Below are 26622 nucleotides of genomic sequence, written 5' to 3' on the forward strand. Positions count from 1 at the left end.
TCGTCCCTGGGGTCATGAGAGTCGGACACGACTGAGTGACTAAACCACCAGCACCAACTCTGGGGTGGCAGGCGCATCCAGGCACAGTCGTGTGCCTGAGACGAACCCCCACTCCCCGGGGCCCTGGGCTGGGGCAGGAGTGAACCTGGGACCCCGGGCGGTGTCAGTTCTGCGTGGTCCTGGGACCCCGTTAAACGGGAGCCCGCGGGATGGGTCCGAGTGAGACCAGGAGGTCGGCTCCCCTCGGCCACGGTTCCCGCTGGCACGCCGGGCCGTTTCCCATCCCTGGCGGCCTCGGCACCTTGGGCGATGAGAACCTGATAACTGCATGTGCGGGTCGGTCGCCCGCTGCGGCAGTGCCCGGCCGCGATGCTTGCCCTGGGCCGGGCCCCAGGGCTGGGGTGCTCCTGCCCCATGCCTGCGAGCGCTGGAGCACAACCCCAGGGTGGGGACCCGACGGGAGGAGACTCGGGACAGCAGAGGGGGGAAGGGAGGGCAGGTTGATCCCAGACCACAGAGGAGGGGCTGCGAATGCAGGCAGATGCCTCTGAGCTAGACGCGAGGACGACCACCCCCCTTCGTCTTTCCTACTGGACGAAACACCAAGGTATTTAATTAGGTGGGAGTAAAGCGAGAGTTGTAAACCCTCCTATCAAATCCTTATTCAGTAGAAAGATGTACTGAAGTTCTTTAAGAAAAATATCCAGATGCACTTGACAGCCAACCGCAGAATGCCCTGTGGTTTAGTCAGCGTCTTAGCAACCAGGAGCAACGCATGGAGACACTGGTAATTATTCACTGGCCCTGCAGTCCCCTGGTAGGCCTCGGAATTATCACAGCAAGAGTGAGTTACGATGGGAATAGAGCCTCAGAAGTGTGTTTTATTCTATTCTGATTCTTCAAACACTGATCATCTGTGCATGGCGTGTGTGCTCATATTTGCTTGATCACCATGCTGTGTCCTCTGACCTTCCAGAATGAATGAATTACGCTGTGAGACATATCAGACTCTGAGATGATGCTCTGAGCTTTTCTCTTGACGCTGGGGCACCCACGTGGGATGCATGGTCCTCGGGCTGTGAAGCGGATGCCGTGCAAACACTGTGGTTTCTTAGCAGGATCCAAATGCTTCTTTGTTGTCTGTCTCTGTCTCCATTTCTCTCTTTCACACAAGATGTGCTGTGCTCTGCTAGATCGCTTTAGTCGTGTCCAGCTCTGTGCAACCCTGTGGACTGTAGCCCACCAGGCTCTTCTGTGTATGGGATTTTCCAGGCAGGAATACTGGCGTGGGTTGCCATTGCCCTCTCCAGGGGATCTTCCTCACCCAAGATCAAATCCCTGTTTCTTATGTCTCCTGCATTGAAAGGTGGATTCTTTGTCACTAGCACCACCTGGGAAGCCCTTCACACAAGACAGAATCATAGAATTTAGAGCTGGAGGGAACTGGGGAATAGTGGTCTGTCCCCTGTTTTAACAGAGAGGAAACCAAGGCACAGGGGGATCCTCGTGGCTTGCCCAGCGTCTTCAGGACTCCAGGCTGCGGTTCTCCTTCTGCATGAAGTAGCCGTGTGTCTTCACCCTTCAGCCGCTGGGGGTCCGGCTTCCTGGGCTGTATGCAGGGGCCGGGACCCGCCCCCCGCGGGGTTGTTCCTGCCGTATTCCTTGCGGTGCCCGGCTCCGCCTGGCGTCCTGTCCACATGACTCTTGTTGGTGCCAGAGTTAGAACCAGAACTGACATCCACAGGGTCCGACTCCCAGCCTGGGAGAGGGTGTCTGTCTTGGCTTGTCCCTTGAGGGGCAGAAGCCTGTGGTCCTAGATACACAGTCCTAGAAAAACGCACTGAAGTTCAGGCCCCGCCCGGGGTTCCAGATCCACAGTCTCCACGGCCACCGGCCCCGAAGGCAGCCAAGATGGAGTGGAGGCAGCCCTGCTGAGCTCTTCAGTCCTCTCTGGCCCTCGTTGGGGTGGGCACCGGCTCCATCCTGTCTCCAGGAGGCTGCTTGTGGGCAACATCGAGTGGGTGTTCTCTGGAAGAGAAATTAATGATGTTCCTGGATGCCAATAAAAAATGCATGCCCTGTGTCCATAGAGGCTTACTTGATGCGACCCCTGTTCAGTCTCTCCTGTCTCTGCGTTTCCTAAATTCCGTCATCCCCCGTTGTCCTGCTGGCTGTCGGCTTCCCCTGTGCGCTGTGGTGCTGCTGGCTTTGATTTTCAGCTCCTCCCCTGTGGTCCTCACGTCACAAAGAGGAGCCTGGTCTCCAGTTCAGACAGGAGCTTGTGACTTGACGTGAAGTGTGAGCCCCCTCTTTGTAGATGTTACCCCTCTGTGTGCGTACGTACATGCTCGGTCACTTTGATCATGTCTGACTCTGTGTGACCCCGTGGACTGCAGCCTGCCAGGCTCCTCTGTCCACGGGATTTCCCAGGCAAGAATACTGGAGTGGGTTGCCATACCCACCTCCAGGGGATCTTCCCGACCCAGGGATTGAACCGATGTCTCGTGCATCTCCTGCATTGCAGGCGGATTCTTTACCACTGAACCACTGGGGAAGCCCGTTGCCCCTCTGTAGTAGAAACAGGTGAGTTTGGGTCTGTCACCCCAGACCCCTGAGACGTGGCCTTCTGTGGGAAGAGTTGGATTGAACTGATTTTGCTTCTGAGCCATCAGTTGCTGGTCGGCAGGGGGTGTCCCGGGCAGCTCTGCAGGAGGACGACCCTGGGCTGCGGAAGCGGGGTCACACCTGGTGGGCTGGGGTGTCCCAGCTGTCCTAGGCACATGTCACTCCACCGACACCTGTCTTTCTGGGGGAATCGTCAGGGTGCAGATGCTGAGAGGCTGCGAGGACCCGGTGCCTTTGCCCCTGGCCCTGGGGTCTTTGCTGCTGAGAAGAGCAGTCCTTTTCTGCTTCCACTGTGGCCGAGCCCACTGGGAGCCCGAGGTTCACGGTCCTCGCCTGTGACCTCAGAAGCAGACCCACCTGGAGCCCGGGCGACCCCTCCTTTCAGGATGCACTGTCCTTCCGAGGCACGCTCTGGCCCAGCCAGCTTCGTACCGAGGGTGCTATTTGATTCGTATCACCTTTGATCTGTGTATTCATCGTGGGCAGTGAATCATTTATATCTGAGATTCTCTTCAGTCAAGTATTTAGGTTTTGTTTGATAAGTATGTTTGTTGTGTACATGTCTCTGGCACAGGTTCTTAAATTTCCATCCATAACTTCGGTTCAGTTTTTTTTCCCTTAATTTCATAATTTTCTGTGCACAGATCCTAATCCAAGACTGGTTTTTGTGCAACCTTTGCAGGCTCCTGATATGATCCAGTATTTGCATGCACACTTTGCATACTTTGCATATTGAAACAGATGTAGTTTCAGATCTGTATTTTACTAGAATTGAAAAAGCTTGGGATAGTCTTCTCTGGATTGAAGGTTAGAAGGTCAGACTTTCTTTACTGGAATTTTACCTGGACCTGTGTGTGCGGTCACTGTACTTATGTCCACTCAAAGGATGCCTCCTCTTCTGCTTTGTTTATGAAGGCAGCTGTTGATCTGAGAGCAGTGTCTTCACAGATGAGCAAGACATTCAGGCTAACTGCTAGCTGCCAAGTATGTTCTCCTAACAATGTACCAGATTTGAGTATTACTCACGCTCTTTTTGCGAACTCCAGACTTTCAGCCCTGTGGATAAACTGAGTTCCAGTTTTACTCTGACTACACTTTTCATTTTTCAGTCTAATTGGTTACTGAAATATACCATCAAAAAGGGTAGCCCAGTGGGACCCTCTGATGACAGGTTGACTGTGCTGGAGAAGATGGTGTGTGTGGCTGGCCCTAACGTCCGAAGCCTGCTGGGAACCGCAGCTTCCTCCCCAGAATCCTGCAGGCAGGTTGTCCTGCAGACGAACGGGCAGTTCACTGATGGGCTGGACTGCTGGAGAATGCCATTTTGGATGTGGGAATGATGGTCATGTTTCCAGTCTGACTTTTGGATGCTATAACTGCTTCCATTCAAGGCTTGTCTGTGATGTTCTTGGCTTTTAAAAAACAGATTTCTGCAGCATTCGTGAGATATGATTTACACAGGTTATTCTGGCGTTGGACTTGAAACGCACAGCAGTGGGGGTGGATCAAACGTTTTCATCTTTAAGAAATAGAATTTGGGGCTGTTTTTTTAAACAATGGTGAAATTTGGTAGAGTAGGGCCATGAGGTTAAAAAACGGGCATTAAACCTTTAAAAGCTCTTTTTCTTGTAACGCTCCTTGGCTGATAGAGAAGCGTTGTTACTGGCCGCACTGTGCAGTTCAGGGTGTCACCGGAGGTGGCCGACAGAGCTCCTGAATTCCAGCTTCGAGGAAAGGGGTTGCACAGTCCTTGACTTGGGAATTTTGTAAACTCTGAACACAAAGTTCTGGACAGGTGGTGTGTAACACCAAGGAGAGAAAGAGTCTCTGCAGTTTCCATGGTGACAGCCTACTCACCACTTAGAAACAAATTCTTGCTACTGATCACAAAAGGGCCCTGGGCTTGCACATTAGTGGGGAAGAGAGAAAGCTACCCCCAGAGCTGCCTCCCGAGCTGGAAAGCACCGGGTGGATGCAGGGTTCCTGGATCCGTTTTAAATATCCAGACTTCTTTCCCATTCTGGATCAGAGTTCGTTGGGTTTTTCTTCCTTGAGTTCAAGATCCTTTTCTCTGAGTTTGAAGGTCTGGTGTGTTGGGGGGGCCTGTTTTAGAAGCTTGTAGGTTTTGGAGCAGCAGCACACGAGGACACCCCCCAGAGCAGGTGCGGGGAAGGCAGGGGAGGGCTGGTCTTCCCTCTGTCCAGGGGTCCAGCATCAGCCTCGCCTACTCCGCTGCCCACCGGTCATTGTCTCCCCCAATCCTGCTCAGCCCCTTTGCCCTCCCTCTGGCCCCTTTTCTATCCGAGGACAAAGGGAGGGGATAGGACACCGGGTCACACTCAGCGCCCAGCGTGCATGGCGAGGCCTGGTGTTGGGGCGCGGGGGTCTCGGGTGATGGTCCGTCCAGCCGCAGAGCCTCCTGTGCCTGTTGTCTCTCTGTGACCCGAGGCCAGGGACTGGCTGCGGCCAGTGCGCCCGGAACAGATCACTGCGACCCTGCCCTTGTCATTCCTACAAGCCTGCTCTGGGGAACCCCCGGCCCCTCCGCCCGGGCTGCAGGGGAATGTGCCACTTCTCAGCTTCCTCTGATGCCCTCAGTGCGGGGCAGGGCCGTCCAGGGAAAGGTTTGCTGTTCAGTGGCTCAGTCATGTCTAACTTTTTGCGGCCCCATGGACTGCAGCACATCAGGCTTCCACGCCCTTCTTCATCTCTTGGAGTCCCTAAAATTCATGTCCATCGAGTCGGTGATGCCATCCAACCATCTCATCCTCTGCTGTCCCCTTCTCCTTTTGCCTTCAATCTTTCCTAGCATCAGGGTCTTTTCCAGTGAGTCGCCTCTTCACATCAGGTGGCCGAAGTACTGGAGCTTCAGTTTCAGCATCAGTCCGTCCAGTGAATATTCAGGGGTGATTTCCTTTAAGGGCAAGGTTAGGGTCCCTTTCACTTTTCACTTTCATGCATTGGAGAAGAAAATGGCAACCCACTCCAGTGTTCTTGCCTGGAGAATCCCAGGGATGGGGGAGCCTGGTGGGCTGCCTTCTATGGGGTCACGCAGAGTTGGACATGACTGAAGCAACTTAGCAGCAGCAGCAGGGTCCCCCAAAGCTGGTCTTTTGCGTTAGAACTACTCACCCCCAGCTCCTCTGCCCCCAGATGAGGCGGGGAGGGGCCGAGGCCCCCTGAAGCCAGCCCCACTGCCTCACCTGCACAGGAGGGACTCTTGGAGCCACCGAGGCTCTGAGAGGCCCGTCCTGTAGAGACTGGTCATTGGTGAAATGCCGCCCTGTGGTTTGGGTCCCCTGAAGGTAATACTGGCTTCTGCTCTGTCTCCCATGAGTACGTTCCCTCTTCTCACTGAACGAACGATACCGCATATAGATGAAAAGTAATTTTCTTCATGACGTGTGATGCTGGTGTTGACATCACTATAGACACTTCTTTTTTTTTTTTTTTGGACTGAGCGTCTGACTCATACAGTGCTTCCTTTGAAGTCATTCATGTAAATAATATATTTGTTTAGCTGAAAACATGTTAGAGGTTCAGTGCATAAAAAATACAGGATGCCTGGTAAGTTTCACGTAAACATCGAATAGCCTTTTTTAGTGTAAGTGTGTCCCATGTAACATTTGAGACATAGGCTAAAAGTGACTTGGCTTTGGTCTGCAGTTCAGATTACCTGGCTCCCCTGTGTGTTCCCTGGTGTGTGTCTCTGGGTGAATCTTCTGGCAGGTGGTTATTTCAGGACACCTAGGAAATGCCTGGTCTTGTTTCCTGGCCTGCTTGTTGACTGAGTGAGACCTGTTCAGCAGCTCTGTTCGCTATTGGATGGAGATGCTGATGACCTCATGCTATGAATGTTGGGATGATAATTAGCTGAGGAATAAAAGGGGACGGCTCTCTGGTGGAGATTCCTTGCTCTCTAGTTTACAGGTATCGATACTTTGAACACATGCATTACCTGCATTGAGGGTCAGAACAGTGCTGGTGGAGAAAGAGATTCAGGAGAAAAGGAAAATTGCATTTATTCTGTTTGGTGGATGAAAAAAATCTTAGCATTTTCTAACACAGAAAATGTTCCATGCGCTTCCTGGAGTCAGGACCGTGTGACATATTTGAGTGTCCTATATAGCGTGCGGCCGCTGTGACTGTGACACTTTCTGAAATCCGTCCTAGAGAATAAAGCTGCCCCAGTGGTGGCTGCTCTAGCATGGATGTCAGTCATCAGAGGAAAGTTATGTTTCGTTTTGGAATTTGGTAGGTGGAGTTTGTTGCTGTCTCATAGGTCCGTGCTCTTCCACAGTGGGGTGTCAGTATTCCATGATGTGTTAGTATTGGGGTCACAGCTTTGCCCTAACTCCGTGGGACCCTGGTAGACGCCCCCAAGGATCTGGTAGCTTGGTTAGTAAAAGGCCCCATCTAGCCTGAACTGCTGAAACTTACCCTACATGCAAGGGCCCATCTCCTTAATTCAAAATAAAAAGAGCCCAGGAATCCTGCAGACCATACTCTAAGAAAGCTGTGGGGCATGTACGCAACGGAACAGTACTCAGCCATTAAAAAGAGCGCATCTGAATCAGTTCAATCAGGTGGGTGAAACTGGAGCCTATTATGCAGAGTGAAGTGAGTCAGAAAGAAAAGCACCAGTATAATATCTTAACACACATATATGGAATTTAGAAAGATGGTAACGATGACCCTGTATGCAAGACAGCAAAAGAGACACAGATGTAAAAAAACAGACTTTTGGACTCAGCGGGAGAAAGCGAGGGTGGGATGATTTGAGAGAATGGCACTGAAACATGTATATTATCATATGTGAAATAGATTGCCAGTCCAGGTTTGATGCATGAGGCAGGGCGCTCAGGGCCAGTGCACTGGGATGACCCTGAGGGATGGGATAGGGAGGGAGGTTGGAGGGGGGTTTGGGATGGGGGACATGTGTACACCCGTGGCGGATTCATGTCAGTGTATGGCAAAACCACTACAATATTGTAAAGTAATTAGTTTCCAATTTAAAAAAAAAAGAGCCCCAGGAGTCCTCCAGACCATACTGTAGACCTAGGCTGCCCAGATGCAGGGACAGGGTCCTGTAATCTCAGTCTGTGATCTGCAGCCTGTCATTTGCACAAAAATAGTCAATAATGACCCAAGACTCACAACCATCCCCCAAAGCAGCGTAAGAAATTTGGTTTATTTACTGGGTGTATTTCTTCTGATTCTGAATTGATTTTGCCTATGTGTGATCTACCCTCGTTCAGTTTTGGTTAAAAAAAAATATTCTCTAAAGATGGGTGGAGAAAATCAGGCAGATCACTGTTTTCTTGGGACTCCCGCATCGCTGGTTTGAACCCTTGGAGAATTTCTGATGCCCCCGCTGTAGCGTCCACAGTGCAGATGGACAAGCTCTAGAAGCAGTGGGTGCCTTCCTTCCCTCTGACCTCTGACCTCTGACCTCTTCCCTCTGACCTCGAACTGTGCAGAGAGCTCCCGAGTTCATTTTGCAAGACTGATCTGTAATTGAAATAGAGGGTTCTGGAATCTGGTGTCGCCTTGAAGCGAGGCCTTTGTGAGTCAGTGAAGGTCCTGACTCCACCTGAGTGGGGTTCGGAGGTGGGCGCTGTCTCCTGCCATCGAGGTCTTGTCCCGTCTCGTTGCTCACTTGACGTTGGAGGCGAGGTCCCGCCAGGCACACCAGGCAAGCGCCTGTGGGAATGCACAGCGAGGCCTGGGCTGCGTGGACCTCTCCCCAAGGAGCTGCAGAGCTACAGGCTGGACCTCTACAACTTCTCTTTCCCACCTGTAAAGGGGAGGGGGGCGTTGTCTTCCTCCTGAGGACCCTTCCCTTGGAAAGACGTAGTGAAGCCCTGCATGGACTCCTGTGATTGCCGACCTTACGGGAGGGGCTGCCTGCTGCCCGACAGACTCCCGCAACCTCTGAGCTCACAAGTGGAAGCCTCCAGACGCACTCAGCACAGGGTTTCCATGCCGACACCAGGCGGCAAGGTGATGCAACTTTTAGTGGTAGGATTACAAGTGGTTCTGAGAGGACCTGCTGGCTTCTTTCATTAGCTAAAACTCAACCAGCCAATCACAAACATAGGTTTTCTTTGTGTATCTTAAAGATTTGTGCAGAGGAGAATTAATGCTAGACAGTTTTATTTTTCCATTTTGTCCTTTTTTATAATCTGAAATTCCTTCTCTCCTTCACTGCCTGTCATTTAAACTGTTTCTCTTGTCCTTTCATTGGCGGAACTGGGAAAACACCCCTTTCCTGTCTCCCCAGGATCACCCTGCTCATCCTCCTTGACCTCCCTGATGGGGTCCGTGTGCAGAAGTGTGTATGGTCCATGATTCCTTTCCATTTAGTGCGTGGCCATCTCCTGTCCTCCCTTCCCCGTAAACACAGAGGCTCTTCTCCTATAGCCTTAGGACTGCCTCATACTTAGTTCTTTTAGTTGGAGACCATACTCGATTACCATTGCAGTGACTGCATTTATGATCCCTTGGTTTCCAGAATGTTTGTCCCCAGCCTCATGGTCTCAGGGACAGCCTGCTTATGTCTGATCCCCACCGTCCACCTGTGTCCACTGTGGGGCCCTGGGAGCTGAGCTGGGGAGAGAAGTGAGTGTCCTGAGCTGGGGAGAGAGGTGAGTGTCAGCCACTCAGTCGTGTGCAACTCTCTGCCACCCCATGGACTGTAGCCCGCCAGGCTGCTCTGTCCATGGGAATCTCCAGGCAGGAGTACTGGAGTGGGTGGCCATTTCCTCCTCCAGGGAATCTTCCCGACCTGGGGGCTGGACCTGGGTCTCCTGCATTGCAGGCAGGTTCTTCACCGTCTGAGCTGTGTGGCAGGGTGGCGGGGAGACATGTGCACCCTCGGCTCTTGCTGGGGGAGTCCTGAGCCCTGCGCCTGGACCTGCAGCCTTGCAGGGGGCACACATGCAGGGGCTGGGACAGCGCTGCCCATGCTTCTCTCCGCGACCTGTCACCTCAGCCTTGCCTTAGGGCAGATCCTCCACGTCTGCAGCCAGCAGCTCTGACTTATGAGTTCCGGTCAGCCACCAAAGACCAGGTCGGCCTTATTCGCATGTACAGCAACTCGGCTAAATTTGGCTGGTTTTTACGATAAATTGCTTGAGTGGCCATAATTTTATTTAAAATGGAAATAATGATCATTGGTTGTCTGGTGCCTTAATCAATATTAATATTAAATAAAAGAAGCTCTGCCTCAAAATGGCCAGAGTTACACAGTTTGACCCACGTGCGAAGCAGAAAGACCCATGATGGCTTGAGCGCCAGTCCCACCTGCGGACTCAGCTCTACAGAAACGTCTTCAGAAACTCCTTTTCCCTTTGAAATACAGAGTCTGTGGCACAGTGTTTCTACTTTTTTTTTTAACTGTAAGTAAAATCAGAGAACTGTGAAGTGTCTGACTCTGTGACCCCATGTGCTGCAGCACGCCAGGCTTCCCTGTCCTTCACTGTCTCCTGGAGCTTGCTCACACTCATGTCCACTGAGTCAGTGATGCCGTCCAACCATCTCATCCTCTGTCGCCCCTTCTCCTGCCTTCAACCTTTCCCAGCATCAGAGTCTTTTGCAATGAGTTGGCTCTTCGCATCAGGTGGCTGAAGTATTGGGACTTCAGCTTCAGGGTTGATTTCCTTTAGAATTGGCTGGGTTGATCTCCTTGCCGTCCAGGGGACTCTCCAAGCAGCTATGCATTTTTTTTTTAAAGAAATAATAAAACTTTCAGTGCAGTATTTTCTCTAATTGAAAGCTACCAAGTTAATATCATTAATTACATCCAAAAAGGGATTAAAAATCCCTCTAAGGTTTATTACTTTTTGACTTTAAATTGCAGGAAAGTGTCAGTTGTAAATTCTGAGACAACAGGTTTTTAACCAAGGATTCCTTAATAGGATAGGGTGTGTGTGTGTGCTCAGTTGTGCCTGATACTTTGCGACCCCATGGACTGTAACCCGCCAGGCTCCTCTGTCCATGGAATCCTCCAGGTGTGAATACTGGAGAGGGTTGTGATTTCCTTCTCTAGGGGATCTTCCTGACCCAGGGATCGAACCCACGACTCTTGCATTTCCTGCATTGGCAGGTGGATTCTTTACCACTGCGCTACCAAAGCTGTCTGTGGATTATGCATTTATTTAAATACTTTAACAAAGTGTGTGTTAGGTAAATTTATGCATTGCTCACACATCTCCTTGGTAAAGACAGAAAGCCCTGAATGTTTCCACGCTAGGTGAAGGCAGAAAAGTGTTCAGATTTTGAAGGTTCAGAATTCCTGGAGTTGTCCCCGATAGCTCTGATATCCACGTTTTCACGGGTTAATACAATTTTGAAAGAGCAGAGCGGATCATGGAGTAAAACATTTAAGGCTGAAGCCGTGCGTGCAGGTCTCTGCCTTTGCCGGGGACAGGGCGAGCCTGTCCTTTGAAGCTGGGAGGCAGGGACCAGATGAACCTCTGGGTAAGTTGCAGAGTGGAAGCACTCGGAGTTCAAAGGCATCGCACGGAGACCCTTTGCCAAGTTTCATTTCAGAACTTTACAGCAGTCCTCAAATGGTCGCAAGCTGAGAAGCACTGTGAAAATCTGTTTATTTCTCAGTACCCCAGGCTGCCCTGACCCTGTGTTCTCCAGGTTATTTATAGAGGTCTTTGGGGCCACGCTGGCCAAAGATGAGAGCGGCTGGACCTCCCTGCCTCATCCTTCTCTCCTCTGTGCTTGCTGATTAACAGCGGCTGAAACTGGAGGTTGATCTGGAGGAAGGAGAATGGAGAAGCGGAGTTCTTGTTCCTGTCTCTAGGATCAGGTTGGGATGGAGGCAGTGTTTAAGATGGAATTGTGTATCTTCAAACATATTTTTTTGCCAATGATGAAGACTCTCCCAAGTTTTCCTCCCTACGAATCTGGCAGCCATGGTCTCCACTGTGGAGGTTCAGTGTCCAGTTGTACGTGCGTGCTGAGTCACGTCCAACCTCTGCTACTCCTCTGTCCATGGGATTCTCCAGGCAAGAATACTGGGCTGCAGGCCCTGCTCCAGGGGATCTTCATGACCCAGGAACGGAACCCGCGTCTCTTGTGTCTCCTGCACTGGCAGGCAGATTCTTCACCACTAGCGCCACCTGGAGAGCCCTGCTGCTGGGCTCAGGGAGCTCCCCGGCTCCACTGGAAGAGGGAGGGCCGCGCGGCTTGTGTGGTGTGTGGCCCCCAGGGGACCCTTCTCCCTGCGGAGCTGGCCTCCTCCAGCGGGGCTTTCGTCAAAGGGCTCAGCGCTGCGTGGTTTTCATCCCTGGGTTTTGCTTGTCTTTCCCGGGAGCCTGGCCTTGCCTCTCAGACGCAGTGGTTCAGCGAGTGGTGTGGGAAGTCAATCTTTCTGTCTGTACGTCTAGTGTGGGAGGATCGTGGCAGGCGCAGCTCACTCTGCTCGGGTCAGTTAGTGACGGGCCTCCAGGATGGAGAAGGCTGCTAACAGCGTTTTGACTCCTTTGCCAACATGTATCATTTCATTTGAATAAAGGATTCAAAGCCAGGCTCACTCAGTTTAGTGGGAACAGCAATGGCAGGTGCCCGTTTGTATCATCCTTCTCGTGACCCGTCATTAACAAAATTAAGACCGTCATTTAGGAACAAAGCTAGAATTTTCTGGCTTATTTTACCTCTCCCATGGTTAAATGATTCTAAGCCAGTTTGGCAAGGTGAAGAATGCTTTAACAAGCTTCAGTGCTAATGGAGTGGCCTTTTGTGGGTTGATGATAGTCTTAAGAAAACCTTAAAAAAAAAGGAAGCTTGGACTGACAGTTCTGAATAGGTTGGAATCTGTAATGCGCTGTGGCTCAGATGTCAAGCTTTGAGAGTCACCAGCCCCAGGAAGGCTGTCGGGCGTCTGCCTCGCCCCCCCAGCTGCAGTGGGTACCCTGCCCAAAGCCGTGCCTCTCATCAGCTGACTCCTGAAGCCTCACATTAAACACAAGGGATGCGGACTTTTAAAAGAAACTCCCTGAATGAGGAAGATCATAGCTGGTGTGCCAGCTTTACATAAGATTATTTTTTTCAATGAAATCTTACTAAGTGCGTGCTCATGTGCTATTCATGAAAAAAAGGAAAGTGCCCTGTTTCAGAAGAAATAAGGTTTTTTCCCAGAGTGGGATTTTGAGCCGTCAGTGAGTAATGCTGAAAGCCAAACAGTAATAAATGACGTGGTTTACTCACGTACTTAGTAGTGTACACATGTACACTGTATATGTAAGCCTACATGTACATATGTACATGCATATATAAGCCTTTCCGGCTCTGGCAGAAGTACTGTTGTAAACTTCATTTGTTCAGAGTGAGGGCAAAGGATCAGGTGGCTTTGGTGGCATCAGTTTCTCCAAAGCATCTTTTTGTTTCAAATGTTTAATTAAAAAAAAAAAAAGATTACATAAAATTCCTTAAGCTACTTGGTAGTTATACAAGCTGTTTAAATAGTGTATCAATTTGAGAAAATATTTGCAGAACCTTTTAAATAAACAGATGTTCACTCAGATACCTAAAAACTGTGTTGGAACATTTTCATTCATGGGTTTTGTAAAGATGTTTACTTCTTCACTAGTGTTACATCATTCTTTAAAGACTTGTTTCGGTTTTAGTTTTATCCAGTGACACTTAACCCATGCCAGAAATGGGTTAGATTAAGAAAACATTTTCTGTCTTAGCATAAAGTCGGTGTCTGTGGGGTGATGCCATGGGGGGTGTAGGGGCTGGATTAGTTGAGAGAGTAAAATCGGCTCTTAGTTTTAAGACGGAGCAAGCCATGCAGGAGCACCTCACAGCCCCACAGCCTGGCCTGCTGGGCCAGCCCTGGCCGCCTTGCTCCAGACCCACCCAGGCGTCTGATATGGGGAGAGTGAGAGTGCTAGTCGCTTAGTCCTGTCTGACTCTTTGCGACCCCTTGCGACCCCATGGACTGTAGCCCATCAGGCTCCTCTGTCCGTGGGATCCTCCAGGCAAGAGTACTGGAGTGGGCTGCGATTCCCTTTTCCAGGGGATTGTCCCGACCCAGGGATCGAACCTGGGTCTCCTGAATTGCAGGTGGATTCCTCCCCGTTTGAGCCGCCACGGGGACCTGGGCATCAGTGGGGCTGTGGGGCTGTGTGGGAGGCACCTTCCTTCAGCCTCCACAGGGAGGCTGGTGGAGCTTGGCTGATGCAGGGTCCTGGGCGCTGATGTCAAAAGGCCTCTCGGAGCCTGGCCCTACGGGGTGTTTTTGGTGTCATATTGGGTGTAATTCACTTTGGTATGTGAATGATGTTATCCCTACCAGAGAAATGATTTCTCCTCAGGAGATATTCAGATGCCTGCCTTTTTTCCCCTCAAAATACTGTTAACTTCAAAATTATCTTCTTAGCTGATGTAGGAAGTGGAAACCCACTGCAGAATTCTTGCCTGGGAAATCCCATGTACTGAGGAGCCTGGCGGGCTACAGTCCATGGCGTCGCAAAGAGGTGGACACGACTGAGCCACTGGGCATATATCTTCTTAGAGTTTTTTTCTTTTTAATTTCACTGGACAAATTAGTTGTGCCAGTGGTAACATTTTCTGTAGTCTTTTGAGGGCAGGGTTAAGAAATAGAATTTTATTAATTTTGGTTATGCATTTTAATTAATTTTGATAATGAAATTTTTTGTCATTAAATTTGGTCATCAGAGTTCTGCTCCAGTATCCTTGATCTACAAAAATAGAATCTTTATACAGTGCACACCCATGCGGAGGAGACGAAGTGAGCAGGCCTGTTACGGAAACGGAAAGTTTTACTTGAATTGTTCTGGGCTGCCATCTCTCCCGCACACTTAGGGCTCCATGTCTTTGAGAAAGCCACGCTGTCTGTCTTAGGATTGTCGGTGGATTCAGGTGGGACCCGATGCTGGTGATGAAAAGAGGCTGTTACTAACACCTGGGAATTCGGACATCTCTTGTGTCAACAAAAAAGTTTCAGCGAAAGCTCAGAAATCCTCATCTGTGCCGATAAGTCAGCAGAACCTCGAAGGGGTGGCCTGGAAAGGGGAGGCCTTGGTGAGACGGGAAAGCACCTTTCACCAGCTGTGCTGTTTAAGAAGAGTCAGACTCACTAGGGCCTCTGGAGCGGAAGCAGGCAGGAGCTACTGGGGGGTGCTGGTCAGGGGCTGCTTCCTCGCAGTGACCGTGACCTTGACGGGCAGTGGCTGGGATGCCCTCCTGAAGGAGAGGCTGGTCAGAGGCCATGGGCCTTCCTGCACCTGGGACCCTCGCTCTGTGGCAGGAGCTGGCCTGCTGCTGATGCAGGCATGCCGCTCCCTTGGCCGACTCGCACTGGACGAGCTATTCGAGCCCGGTGCTGCTGGCCGGTCAGCGGGGACCAGGTCCCCGAGTGGCCATTGCTGGATGCGGGCGGGTTCCGAGCCGCGGGTGAGATGGCCTCTGTCCGCCGGTAGCCCGGTGACGAGGCTGCAGTCACGACACGTGCTTCTCGTGTGCTGTTTGGGTGACTTAGACTGATGCAGGGCCTGTCATGCAAACACAGAGGCTTTATGCCTGAGGTTGTCTGCAGCGGGTGGATGCTGCTTCACTGTGGTTTCAAATCAGCCGTGAGCAGCACTGCCGCTAGGACACGACGGCCTTGACAGTGTGGAAGGCGAAGGGCATGAGAGGCTGTCCCGACTGCCCCCACGGATGCCTCTGGTCTGCCCGGCGTCCTCTGCCCCCCGCCTGCCCTCACCTCCAGACCCGTCCGTGTCGTGCTTCTGAGCCTTTGTTGTTCAGTCACCAGGTCGTGTCAGGCTCTTTGTGACCCCACAGCCAGCCCTCCCTGTCCATCGCTAACTCCCGGAGTTTGCCAAAACTCATGTCCGTCGAGTCGGTGATGCCATCCAACCATCTCATCCTCTGTTGTCCCCTTCTCCTCCTGCCTTCAATCTTTCCCAGCATCAGGGTCTTTTCAAGAGTCATTTCTTCCCATCAGGTGGCCAAAATATTGGAGCTTCAGCCTCAGCATCAGTCCTTCCAGTGAGTATTCAGGACTGATTTCCTTTAGGACTGACTGCTTGGACCTCCTTGCTGAGCCTCCCCTGTCCTGCAGACAGGGCTCCAGGTGGAGCCGGAGTCCAGTCTGAGCCCAAGCTGGGCCCTGACACCTTACAGCCTGTGCTTGTGACCCCAGCTGCATCGATCGCTCCACAGCCGCGCCGGCCTAGTTGCTGGGGACACATCACGACCTCTGGTCCCTGGATCTTCTGTGTGGGCGTCCGGGGCGGGGGTGCAGTGTGTGGGGTTCCTTTGACTGTGGTGCCTTTGCAGACCCTGCGCCGGGGGCCGTGTCCCCTGTCACTTGCTGGGGGTTCCGTTGCCCTGGCCCTGGGAAACTGTTCACCAGGCTCGTCCTGGGAAACCGTGTGCACGGATCCTGTTCACGCCTGAGCTGTGGGCTGGAAATGTCTTCAGGGAACAGGGGGCGGGTGTACATTGCAGAGTTTGCTGCAGGGCCGCGAGGGTGTGGCATTATCGCCCACGGCTGAACAGACTCTATGTTCTCCGTGGGACGACAGTGCACACGCATGCACGCATGGGCATGCATACGTATGTGCACACACATGTATATGCACACACACACTTGCACACAGTGGTGATCCTAGGATCTTTGAGGCTGGAGGGGGTGGTAGGGCAGTGACCGAGGTCCCCTGAGCTGGCAGTGAGGCCATACTGGGAGCGTCCCCGTGTCCAGCTGGCAAGGAAGGAGATGAGGGAAATGTCCACCATGGGCCTTACTTTGCTCCTGCCATTTGCTGAGCTGTGTCTCAGGCAAGTTCCCAGGGATCTGTCTGTGCCCCTGGGTGCTTTGCAGAAGCTCCCGAGAGGGGCAAAAGGCCTGTGTGCTCAGCCTGGCCAGCTGCCCTTGGCAGAGCAGAGAGGTGATTTTAGCCTCAGGCCTGGTGCCCTGAATGTATTCTGGGACCTCACGGGCGAGCAGGCTGCGTGGGACTCGCAGGGGCCTTAACCTTGTGCAGGGACCTGCGTGGACGCACAGCCGTGGAGCAGTGGTTCCAAAGACACGTGACTGTGCTGGGTGGCCGTGTGGTTTTCCCCAGATTCTGTAAATAGTAGCATGTCACTTTTTGCAGCTACGTGTTTTAGGTTTGGTGTGTATGTTTCCTGGAAACCCTGAAGTCTCTTGACGTCTGTGAGTAGAATAGGAAGCAGGGACCCTGGGTTCCCACCTGTGTAGCTCACAGTGGGGCTGGTCTCGGCCACACTAAGGTGGTCAGGGTGTGGATCGATATGCTCAGCTTCTAAAAATAGCCTCAACACACACACACACACACACTTTCTCCTTTCAAAGAATGGTGTATTCACTGGGCTTCGAATTCTGGACTTTGTAATTGTCTGGTTGTGGGAAAGGGAGAGAGTTCTCAGGACTTGAGGTCACGTGGCAGCTACCCCAGCAGCTGCCCCAGTGGTCCCCCAGCCCAGACACACAGCCGTTCTCTTGTGGGAGGCTGTGCCTGCGTGAGTCTGTGTGTGCAGGCCTGTGTGTGCACGGTGTCCGCGTGTGTGGCTGGGCGTGCATCTGCGCACGCATGGCTGTGACTGTGTGTGGCTGCGTGAGTGCATGCTCAGACAGGGAGGGAGCGGGCTGGGTGGTTGCCCGGCATATACGCAGGCTTCAGGAGCGCCGTGTCTTTGAATGAGCTTTGCTCTGGCCTGAGCTCCGCCCCCAGGACCAGTGCGTCTCTGCAGTGCCGTGTAAACCATAAGCTGCTGCACCTGGAGCGAAGCGGAGGCTGTCAGTGACGGGTGGTGGAAGCCCGGCAGCCTGGCAAAGGGTTTTCACGTCAGAGCGAAGATGTGGCATCAGGGGCTGCGGTTCTGAAAACTGGGTCTGGGTCCCAGAATCTGGACGTCGGATCAGCGGTGACTTTGCAGGTCACTTCCTGTTTCATGTCTTAGCGTTGTTCGGGCCTAACTCAGCGTTCTGGGGAGGATCCAGGGCCCTGTCCCCCAAGGGGCCTCGTGGGGGGGGGGTCCTGCCCTCATGTGGGTGCCGGGGGAGAACACAAGTCAGAGGTCACAGGGCAGGTGGAGTGGAGGACACGGGGGAGCTTCTGGGCCCCGGTGCGTGGCTGGGCTGCTGCCTTCATCACGGAGCTCTGTGAGGGCCACGTGTGTGCGCCACTCACCACGTGAACCCGGCCAAAGCACTGCAGCCACGCCTGGGTTTTGTTAAAGAGAGAATGTATTGGTTAGTATTGACCTGTCTGGGGCTGAATGAAAGTGTGACCAGTTGTGTTTGTTGCCCCCTGCCCACCTCCCCCTGATGCTTCTCCTTGCCAGTAGGTGAGTTATTTCGGGCTGGGCGGCTTGATCCCAAAGCTGCAGGTCCCGTTGGATAGCCCTGGAGGGGACGCTAGGTCAATGGAGGTGGAGTTGGCCCGAGGGCCCTTTCTTTTGCGTTCAGCTCATAGAATGTTGGAACACCCTTACTTAGCTTTAAACGTTTTTAATTCATAGACTCACGGCTCCTGCTTAGCCAGCGAGCTCCTGGAAAACAATCACAGAAATATGATATTGCAACTCCTTCTTAAAATAGAAATATGACTAAAGGATTGAGAAAATAAACATGAGTAAGTGGGGCTTTCCTGAGATTGTTCTGTGCGGCATTGGTCCACTGGGGCTGTCATTCTTTGTCTAGATTTTTAAGTAACTGGATAAGTTGAAGGGGAGCTTATACAAGTCAAGGGGAAGGCCAAAGATATGTATGCAAGAAAGGGGAATACAGTTATTTCCTCTATTAAAAAAGGGGAGAAAATGAAAGCTAAGATATGGAGAAGTACATGAAGAATAAATGTATATATACCTTGACTTTGCATTTTAATTACAAATAATTTAACTATAACCCATTATATTGCAGCCTGCTTGAGAGTCCAGAGTTTAGTGATGTGACTTGGAAAGATTTGCTACAATTACTAAGTAAAATATACAGTAATTCTTTCCACTCAGTGTCTCTGGTGGGCTGAAACATTTGAGATTTATTATTTATAAAGTAGCTTGAACTCCTCATGTGAGCAGTACAGAAAGTCTGTATTTTGTATGCACACATGCGTAACCATCAAAGGCTCCAGGACCCCAGTGCCCACCTTCTGGTTGGGATGAGACGACTCGGCAGACGAGCCGGCGCTGCTTAGGTAGCGTCCCCGTGGCTCCTTCTCTGGGGTCAAGGCTCTGAATTCGCAGGTAACCCCGTGCGAGGCCAGGACCACACTTGTACACACTGGCTGGAGCCCTAAGAGAAAAGATGAGGAATAAGCCAGGAAGGGGTGTTTCCTGCACACAGTCAGCCTCATGAAATAATAAAATTTTCACTTTGTGGGTGTGTAGGTGACAAGTCCTGCCAAGTGCTGCTCGGAAACTGTGTCCGCGGACCATTCAGCCCCAGCCCCCCATTCTGAGTGCATGTACAACAGCACTCCAGGAGTGAAAAGAATTTTGATTTTGATGTAGACAACGGTTCTGTGGGTGAAAAAGTCAGGCCCCGCAGTGCCTTGTTGGGCTAGATCTCTCCCCTTTGAGGTGCTGCTTTTCTGTGCGTTTCTGTCCCAGAACTGGACATTTGACAGTGCTGCCTTACAGTCTGAGCCCCACAGTCCAATGCGGTAGATCCATCACTTTAGCTAAGTTCATTTTAGCCAGATCATTCAAGGGCATCACTGGTTTAAAGCTGTGCACATTTTCTTCTCTGAAAATACTGGTGAACTTGCTTTAAGACCTTTGGATGAACTCCTTTTATCCATTTCAGGTACGTTCTGTACTAAGAGGTGAAAACTGCGTGATTGTACTGATGCACACTCTAAGCGAGTTCTCCGCGTCCCTGCTTGGCCCGCCGGACCTGAATATTCTGTTTAAAGGTCGATGCCGCCTTGGCCCCTTCTGAAAGCCAGGCCGCGCGCGGACCGCGGGGAGCGCGCGCCCTCTGCCGGCCAGGCCCCCGCACGGCGCCGGAAGCCGCGCCCCTCCCCCGCGGCCGGCGCTGGGCCCCGCGGGCTTTGTTCTGCAGGTCGGCGTGTGTCCGGCGTTGCATCTGAAGGCGGTGCTGAGAAATAGCCCCGGTTTCCTAAAGAGGGTCATTATAGTTCGTTCGTAAATGCATAGAATGTGGCTCTTAACTATTCTGGGATAGTTACGCAGCATAAGAACTTTCCAGCCACGCAACTGCTAGTGTGTATCCACAGCCCTTGTTATATGTTGGAGATTTGCAGGTCCCTTCTCTTCTGCAGTCTTGATCCGACCTGGCTCTCTTAAAACCTAAAGGGTGGCACAACAAACACAGGTGGTTTGAGTGGAGTGGGTTCCTTGTAGAGGTTGAGGGGCAGTTCCGGACGCCCTGTCCTTAAGGAAGCTTTGGGGAACAAGCTTCACATGCGAGGCCCCTGGGCTCCTTCCTCTCCCTCAGCGGCAGTTTAAAATCTAAAGTGATAGAAACACCTTCTTTCACCAGTTCCTTCAACTTTAACATGCTTCCTTATGGTAATCGATTTACTTTGTGTTTGCCTTTGTAAAGTGGAAATATTCAGTATTCTTAAGAGCGTGGTTTGTAAAGTTTTGTTTTGTGGTTTTCTTTTTACTTTTACACTTGATTGAACTTTGTCAAATGGACAACTTATAGTTTCCTGTTAGGATTTGGGGTTGAAGGAGGGTGTATAAAAGCTACAGTAGCCATGAAAGTATTAATGGACTTGAATTCTGTTCACTTCAGCATAGATTTGATTTTTTCAAAAATACACCAGTGACCTGAGTGACATATTTTTATGGCTGTGTCAATGAGGAAGCAGTAAGTTCTTCATTTCTAGAATGTGACTGTTTTATGGCAGGACACACTGCTGTCCATTAACTGGAAGCTTGGGTGGATACACGAGATATTTGATCAACCTCTAAAATGTTGACTCTGTAATCTCTGAACAGGAATGTTCTTAAACTTATTTTCCAGATTGCAAGTGTTAACTTTTCTTTTGGCACCTGGTTACTTGGTTTAGTCAGAAGTACTGTATTTAATCTGTAACTTTTTTTCTTCAGAAATCAAAATCTGGCTTCCAGAGTGCTAAGATATTTATTGAATACATGTTTTTCCATAAACGCAAATGTTACAGTTTTGCGAGTTATTTATGTGAATAGATTAATTACTGAAAATGAAAACTTGAACACTGCATTCAGTCAGCAGAAAAAGGAGCAGGAACAATTTAGGGAATAAAATATTTGTTCGTGTATAAAATATTTAAGCGTGATTATTCAGTTGTTGGTGTTCTAGTTGTCTGGTTTCCTTATCGCCGAGACCTTATTATTATTATTATTATCGTTGTTCACGTTGCATGTGTAATGAGTGAGAAACCTTTGAGAAAGAATGCTTGTCTTAAAGAGACACTTTTCTGGCTGTAGGACCGAGTCGTTCTGGAGAGATACCGGGCCATCAGAAGTGGTTCTTGCGCTGTTCGCTGTGGAAACAAAGCTTGTGCTTTTACAAAGGGCAGTGAGGCTGAGCTGAGACTTTGGCTTTATTGCTGGTGTCGTCTCCGGGCCTGGAAGCCTGGCGATTCCTTGTTTGCTGTGGCCCCTCCTCCCAGCGGCCTCGCAAGTAGGCCAGTTGGTCACGTGCTCTCCTGGGTGCCCTCTGTGATGGCAGACACGCCGCGTGTCTTCGCCCCTCGCTGATTTTCCCTTTATTCTCCCAGAAGGAGAACTTCCCCATCGAACCAGCCCGGGGCAGGATTTTCAGCATCTCCTTTGCTTCACTTGCACAGAAAGCTTATTAAATCGTGTTTGAGAATTGAGAAGCCCCATGGCTGTTGTAGCTGAAACTTTTTAAGTCATTTTTGCGTTGTATCCAAGATGTGCTGTGATGATAATTCGCCCCATTACATTTCATTGAGAATCAGTGTTTCTGAGACACTGAAATATCTTTTCAGGGACTCTTTCCCGCCCCCTCCCCCCCACACCTGTGTGGTTTTCTCTTTGTTAATTTCTTGCATTTCAGATGGGTAACTCTCAAGTTTCAGTTAAACCGTGATGTGATGCAAAATGGCTTTCATTTCTGTTACAACATCTTACCTTTTATTCTGCTCTGTGTTTATATTTGTCCCCTTTTAAGGCAGGGTAATGGCACCCCACTCCAGTACTCTTGCCTGGAAAATCCCATGGATGCAGGGGAGGAAAATCCCATGGGCTGCAGTCCATGGGGTGGTTAGGAGTCGGACACGACTGTTCGACTTCACTTTCACTTTTCACTTTCATGCATTGGAGAAGGAAATGGCAACCCACTGCAGTGTTCTTGCCTGGAGAATCCCAGGGACGGGGGAGCCTGGTGGGCTGCTGTCTATGGGGTTGCACAGAGTCGGACACGACTGAAGTGACTTAGCAGCAGCAGCAAGGCAGGGTAAACCATTATTAAAGAAGGCTCTTTTGAGAAATATTTAAAAACCGATGTTCTTGCTGTCACAGCAAGTTTTTGGTAACTGGTAAAGTTGCAAAAGTTACTGGGAACTCACAAATATTAAAAAATTAAAATAACTGCTGAAATCTCATAATTAGTTTTTACAAAGATGAGTGTATGTATTTTTTATTTCTCCTGGTGAGGAGCTCAGGCCCCATAGCTGTGGCTCCAGAGCGCAGGCTCGTGGTTGAGGTGTCCCGGCTTAGCTGCTCTGAGGCACCTGGGATCTTGCCAGACCAGGGATCGATCCAGTGTCCCTTGCATTGCAAGGTGGACTCCTAACCTGCAGACCACCAGGGAAGCCCTCAAAATTACTTGAAACACAAGAGTTCTTCATTGTGGGAATTCTCGGGCTCACAGTAGTTGGGATCTTTTATCTTTGTGGGGAGGGTTACTGTATGTCCCAGACACAGCTCAAATCACTAGAATAATTTGTATTCAGGCTCTTTTCTGTCTCAAGAACCTCCTCACTGTCCCCACCCCCCATACACTGGTTTGGTGGGTCTTTTTTTTCCCCGCATGAAGAGGAACAGCTTAGAAGGGGCATCCTCACAGCCTTTGGGTTGGGGAGACCCCGCTACCTGAGCATGCAGTTTGCTGTCCTCCCTGAGCGCCAGCTGCCATTTAGGGGCGTCACTGCAGGTTTGGGGCTTCCCAGGTGGCTCAGTGGTAAAGAATCCGGCGGCAGTGCAGGAAACACAAGAGACTCAGGCGCCATCCTTGGGTCGGGAAGATCCCCTGGGGTAGGAAATAGCAACCCACCGCAGTATTTATTCTTGCCTGGAGGATCCCATGAACAGAGGAGCCTGGTAGGGTCACAAAGAGTCGAACATGACTGAGCAATTGAGTGCACGCGCGCTCACACACACACACACAAACACACACACACATACTGCAGATATTACATCTGGGTTTTAAGGAAGGGAGTGGGGCTGCTAGGCGAATCTCCCACTCAGATTGTTCCAGGATCACCTTCCGGGAAGTAGGGGCCGCAGGGGGGTCTCTTCCTGACCCCTCTGCTGCTCTGTCCTTTCGAGTTTTACTGCATCACCATGTGCGTGCACCCCGCTTTTGGAGAGAAAGTCTGTATTCTGGACTTGCAGACCTGAAGTCTTTTGGGGTCTGGTATGGAGAATTCTAGAAACTTGCTGCGCATGCGAGGCTCAGCTCTTCCCCTTACGAGCCCCTGACCCAAGGATGGTTCAGCGTTTGGAACAGTCAAGCTGAGTTTACCCCAGAGCACCTGCCTCTTCCCCCAGCAGCCACTGGACAGGGTCACTCCCATCCCCTGGGCCCCTCCCTGACCGAGGGTGCAGCAGGTGGGCGAGGGCTCCACCACCCACCACGAGGCCTTCCAAAGCCGCGTCGCCTGCGTGAGCCTGCAGGCAGGCCCCGGGGGGTGGGAGCGGGGTCCCCACTCAAGGAGGGGCACTGTTTCTCCGGGGCATTCCCCTCAACCCCCACCTGGGAAGCAGATTTGGGGAGGTGAGGGGAGGGATGGTGAGACGTAGGCTTACAGGACAGTCACGGGGCCCGTCCTGGGCCAGACCAGTGGTCCATAGTTTCTGAAGCAGTTGCAGGCTCCCTGGGGGTACAGTGGGGGGAGAACACTCTTTCCTGGCCCTCCCTCTGCGTGACCACGGGCTGAAAGTTGCAGAAAGCCCTATCTGTCATAAAGAATTAAGTCCTTATTTCTGTGTTTTGATACAGCTGGTCCCTGTCTGTTAACTAGTAGTGGGGTAGTTACATGTCACTAGATAGGCAGCTATGTTATTTTCCTTTGCATTTTACTGAGTCACTTAATTGAGAAATAAATATTAAATAATGCTGGTTTGCCCTCGAGTTTGGTCTGCCCTTAAGAGAGAGCTGCTGATCCATCCGGGCACTGGATTGCACTGTTACTGAGCTCCACCAGCCTCCCCGCTGCGGGGTGCAGGGCAGTGTGGGTGAGCTCCATGGTCTCCGGTCCTGATGAGAAACACTAACATCACACTTTGCGTTTCAATCCTGCAGGAGCAAAGCCACACCGTTGCTGCTTCCCAGAAGACGTCTCCTTGACCGTGCTCTCCAATGGAGACCAAAGCCACACACTTGGAAACAGCCCATCAGGAAGAGCGGCCGGGGAGCCCGGCGCGGGGATCGCGGCCTGCGTGTCCATACTTGAAAGCAGCAGCAGGGACGCTCCCAGGAGACCCGAGCCGCCTCGGTGTTCTGTGGACTTGAAGACGCCAGCGTGTGGCCCCCAGCAGGAGGGCCCGGGCCCCAGGGACGCGGCTGACCTCCCTCCACGCCCGGCCCAGGCGGCGGGTCTGCAGCCGCCCTCTGAGAGCCAGGCCGCCTACCCCCGGGAGAGGCCGCCGGATTTGCACACCAAGGAGCACCCCACAGCGGGGAAGCGGGCGCCGGCCCCAGACCTGGTCCCATTGGACCTGAGCGAACGGTCCTCGCGGGACGACCCGGGCCGCCGGGAGCCGGCCTCCTCGCTGCAGGCGGCGCTGGCCGTGCACCCGTGTCCATACTGCGGCCATAAGACCTACTATCCCGAGGTGCTCTGGATGCACAAGCGTGTCTGGCACCGGGTCAGCGGCCAGGCCGTGGCCCCGCAGTGGACTCAGCCCAACGGCTACAAGAGCATCAGGAGCAACCTGGTGTTCCTGGCCCGGAGCGGACGCACGGGCCCCCCGCCTGCCCTCGGGGGCAAGGAGTGCCAGCCTCTGCCCATTGCCCGGTTCACCCGCACCCAGGTGCCGGGCGGGGCGCCAGGCCCCAAAGGCAGCCCCTCGCCCCTGGGGGTGCCCACGAAAGCCGCTGGCCTGCCCAGGAGCAAGGAGGGCCACCCTGGGGCGCCCTGTACACTCTGGACGGCCGGCCCCGACGGGACCCGGCAGACCCGGCCTGGCCCCAGCCCGGAGCAGCCTCCGCCCAAGCCCAAACAGGAGGCCAGCCCCAGGCCTGGGGCCACGGGAGGCAGTGGGGGCTTCAGCAGAAGCGCCACCCCAACGCCCACTGTCATCACCCGGGCAGGCCCCCAGGCCCCTGCCAGCGGCAGGCAGGGGGCAGGCCTCGGGCCCCCAAATAAGCACAGTGCCCCGGACCCCCCCAAAGCCAAATTCAGCCCTCAGCCTCAGGGTCAGCCGCACGGGAAAGGCGACGGGACCACCCCTCTACCTCCCCGGGAGCCCCCCTCCAAGGCCGGCTCCAGAGGGCCCGCAGTCCCTCAGGGCCCACCTGCCCCACACCCTGTCAAGCAGGAGCCGGCGTCCGAGGGCCCCGAGAAGCGCCTGGACCTCCTCAGCATCTTCAAGACGTACATCCCGAAGGACCTGGCTTCCCTCTACCAGAGCTGGGGCGCCAGCAGCCCTGTGCTCGAACGCAGAGGTGAGAGCTGCGGCCCGGCCTGCCTGCCCCCAGGACCTCAGGGGAAGCCTCCCGCCCCCCTGGGACCTCAGGGAGTCCCCCACCCCCCCAGACCTCAGGGAACCCCCATCTGCCTGCCCCTGGGACCTCAGGGAGCCCCCATATGCCTGCCCTTGGGACCTCAGGGAGCCCCCACCCTCCCAGGACCTCAGGGAGCCACCTGCCTGCCCGCTCCTGGGACCTCAGGGAGTCCCCGATACCCCAGGACCTCAGGGGGAGCCCCATGCCCCCCGGGACCTCAGGGAACCCTCGCCTGCCTGCCCCCGGGATCTCAGGGAGCCCCACCCCCCAGGACCTCAGGGTGAACCCTCCGCCTGCCTTCCCGCCCGGGGACCTCAGGGAGTCCCCCGCCTGCCTGACGACCTCAGGGGAGCCCCCCCACCTGCCCAACTCCCGGGGACCTCAGGAAGCCCCCCAACCCCCGGGGACCTCAGGGAGCCCCCGCCTGCCTGACCTCAGGGAGCCCCCACCTGCCTGCCCCCCGGGAGCCCCCACCCCCCCAGAGGACCTCAGGGAGCCTCCAATGCCCCTGGGGACCTCAGGGGAGACCCCGCCCCCCCCCCCCCACTGACAACCCCACGGGGAGCCCCCAACCTGCCTGGGGACCTCAGGGGGAGCCACCCACCCCCCCAAGGCCCTCAGGGGGAGCCCACCCGCCTGGGGCACTTAGGGAACCTTCTCTGTAGAAGGCCGTGGGCTGCCTGCCTGCTGGGTCTGGGTCCTTAGGCAGCTGGCCTGGCTGCTGTGCCCTCCCGCCCTGCCTACGGGGATGGGTGCTTGCTTTCCTGCCCCTGCCTGCCTGCCGGGGGCTGGGGCATTTGGCGTTGGGCCCCCTGCTCCTGTGACACCCCTGCACTCCAGTCACGTCTCCTCAATGCCGAGCAGGCGGCCTCCAGGGCGCGTCCCCACTCAGCCATTTTTAAAAAGCGTCAGTAGACATCCACTGCCTCCCGTGTCTGCAAAGACAGGATGTTCACTTGAAGTGACTGTTTACGCTTTGCCTTTATATGTTTGTAATTTTAATAGGGCACGTCAGTGTGCAGGGTGTGTTAAGTGGAGCCTCTGGAGAGCAGGAA

At 52.9% G+C, this 26622-nt stretch overlaps 1 protein-coding gene across 5 annotated transcripts in view; it reads left to right on the plus strand.

Annotated features, from left to right (window-relative positions):
- The window catches only part of ZNF516 (zinc finger protein 516), a 100408-nt gene that overhangs the window by 51874 nt on the left and 21912 nt on the right, over positions 1-26622 (plus strand). For all 5 annotated transcript variants that reach the window (XM_061399502.1, XM_061399503.1, XM_061399505.1 and 2 more), the window contains exon 3: positions 24143-25507. In XM_061399502.1, the coding sequence (XP_061255486.1) occupies positions 24143-25507 (1365 nt within the window). The remainder of the gene's footprint in view (positions 1-24142; positions 25508-26622) is intronic.

The sequence above is a fragment of the Bos javanicus genome, chromosome 24 (assembly GCF_032452875.1).
Source record: "Bos javanicus breed banteng chromosome 24, ARS-OSU_banteng_1.0, whole genome shotgun sequence".
Lineage (NCBI taxonomy): Eukaryota > Metazoa > Chordata > Mammalia > Artiodactyla > Bovidae > Bos > Bos javanicus.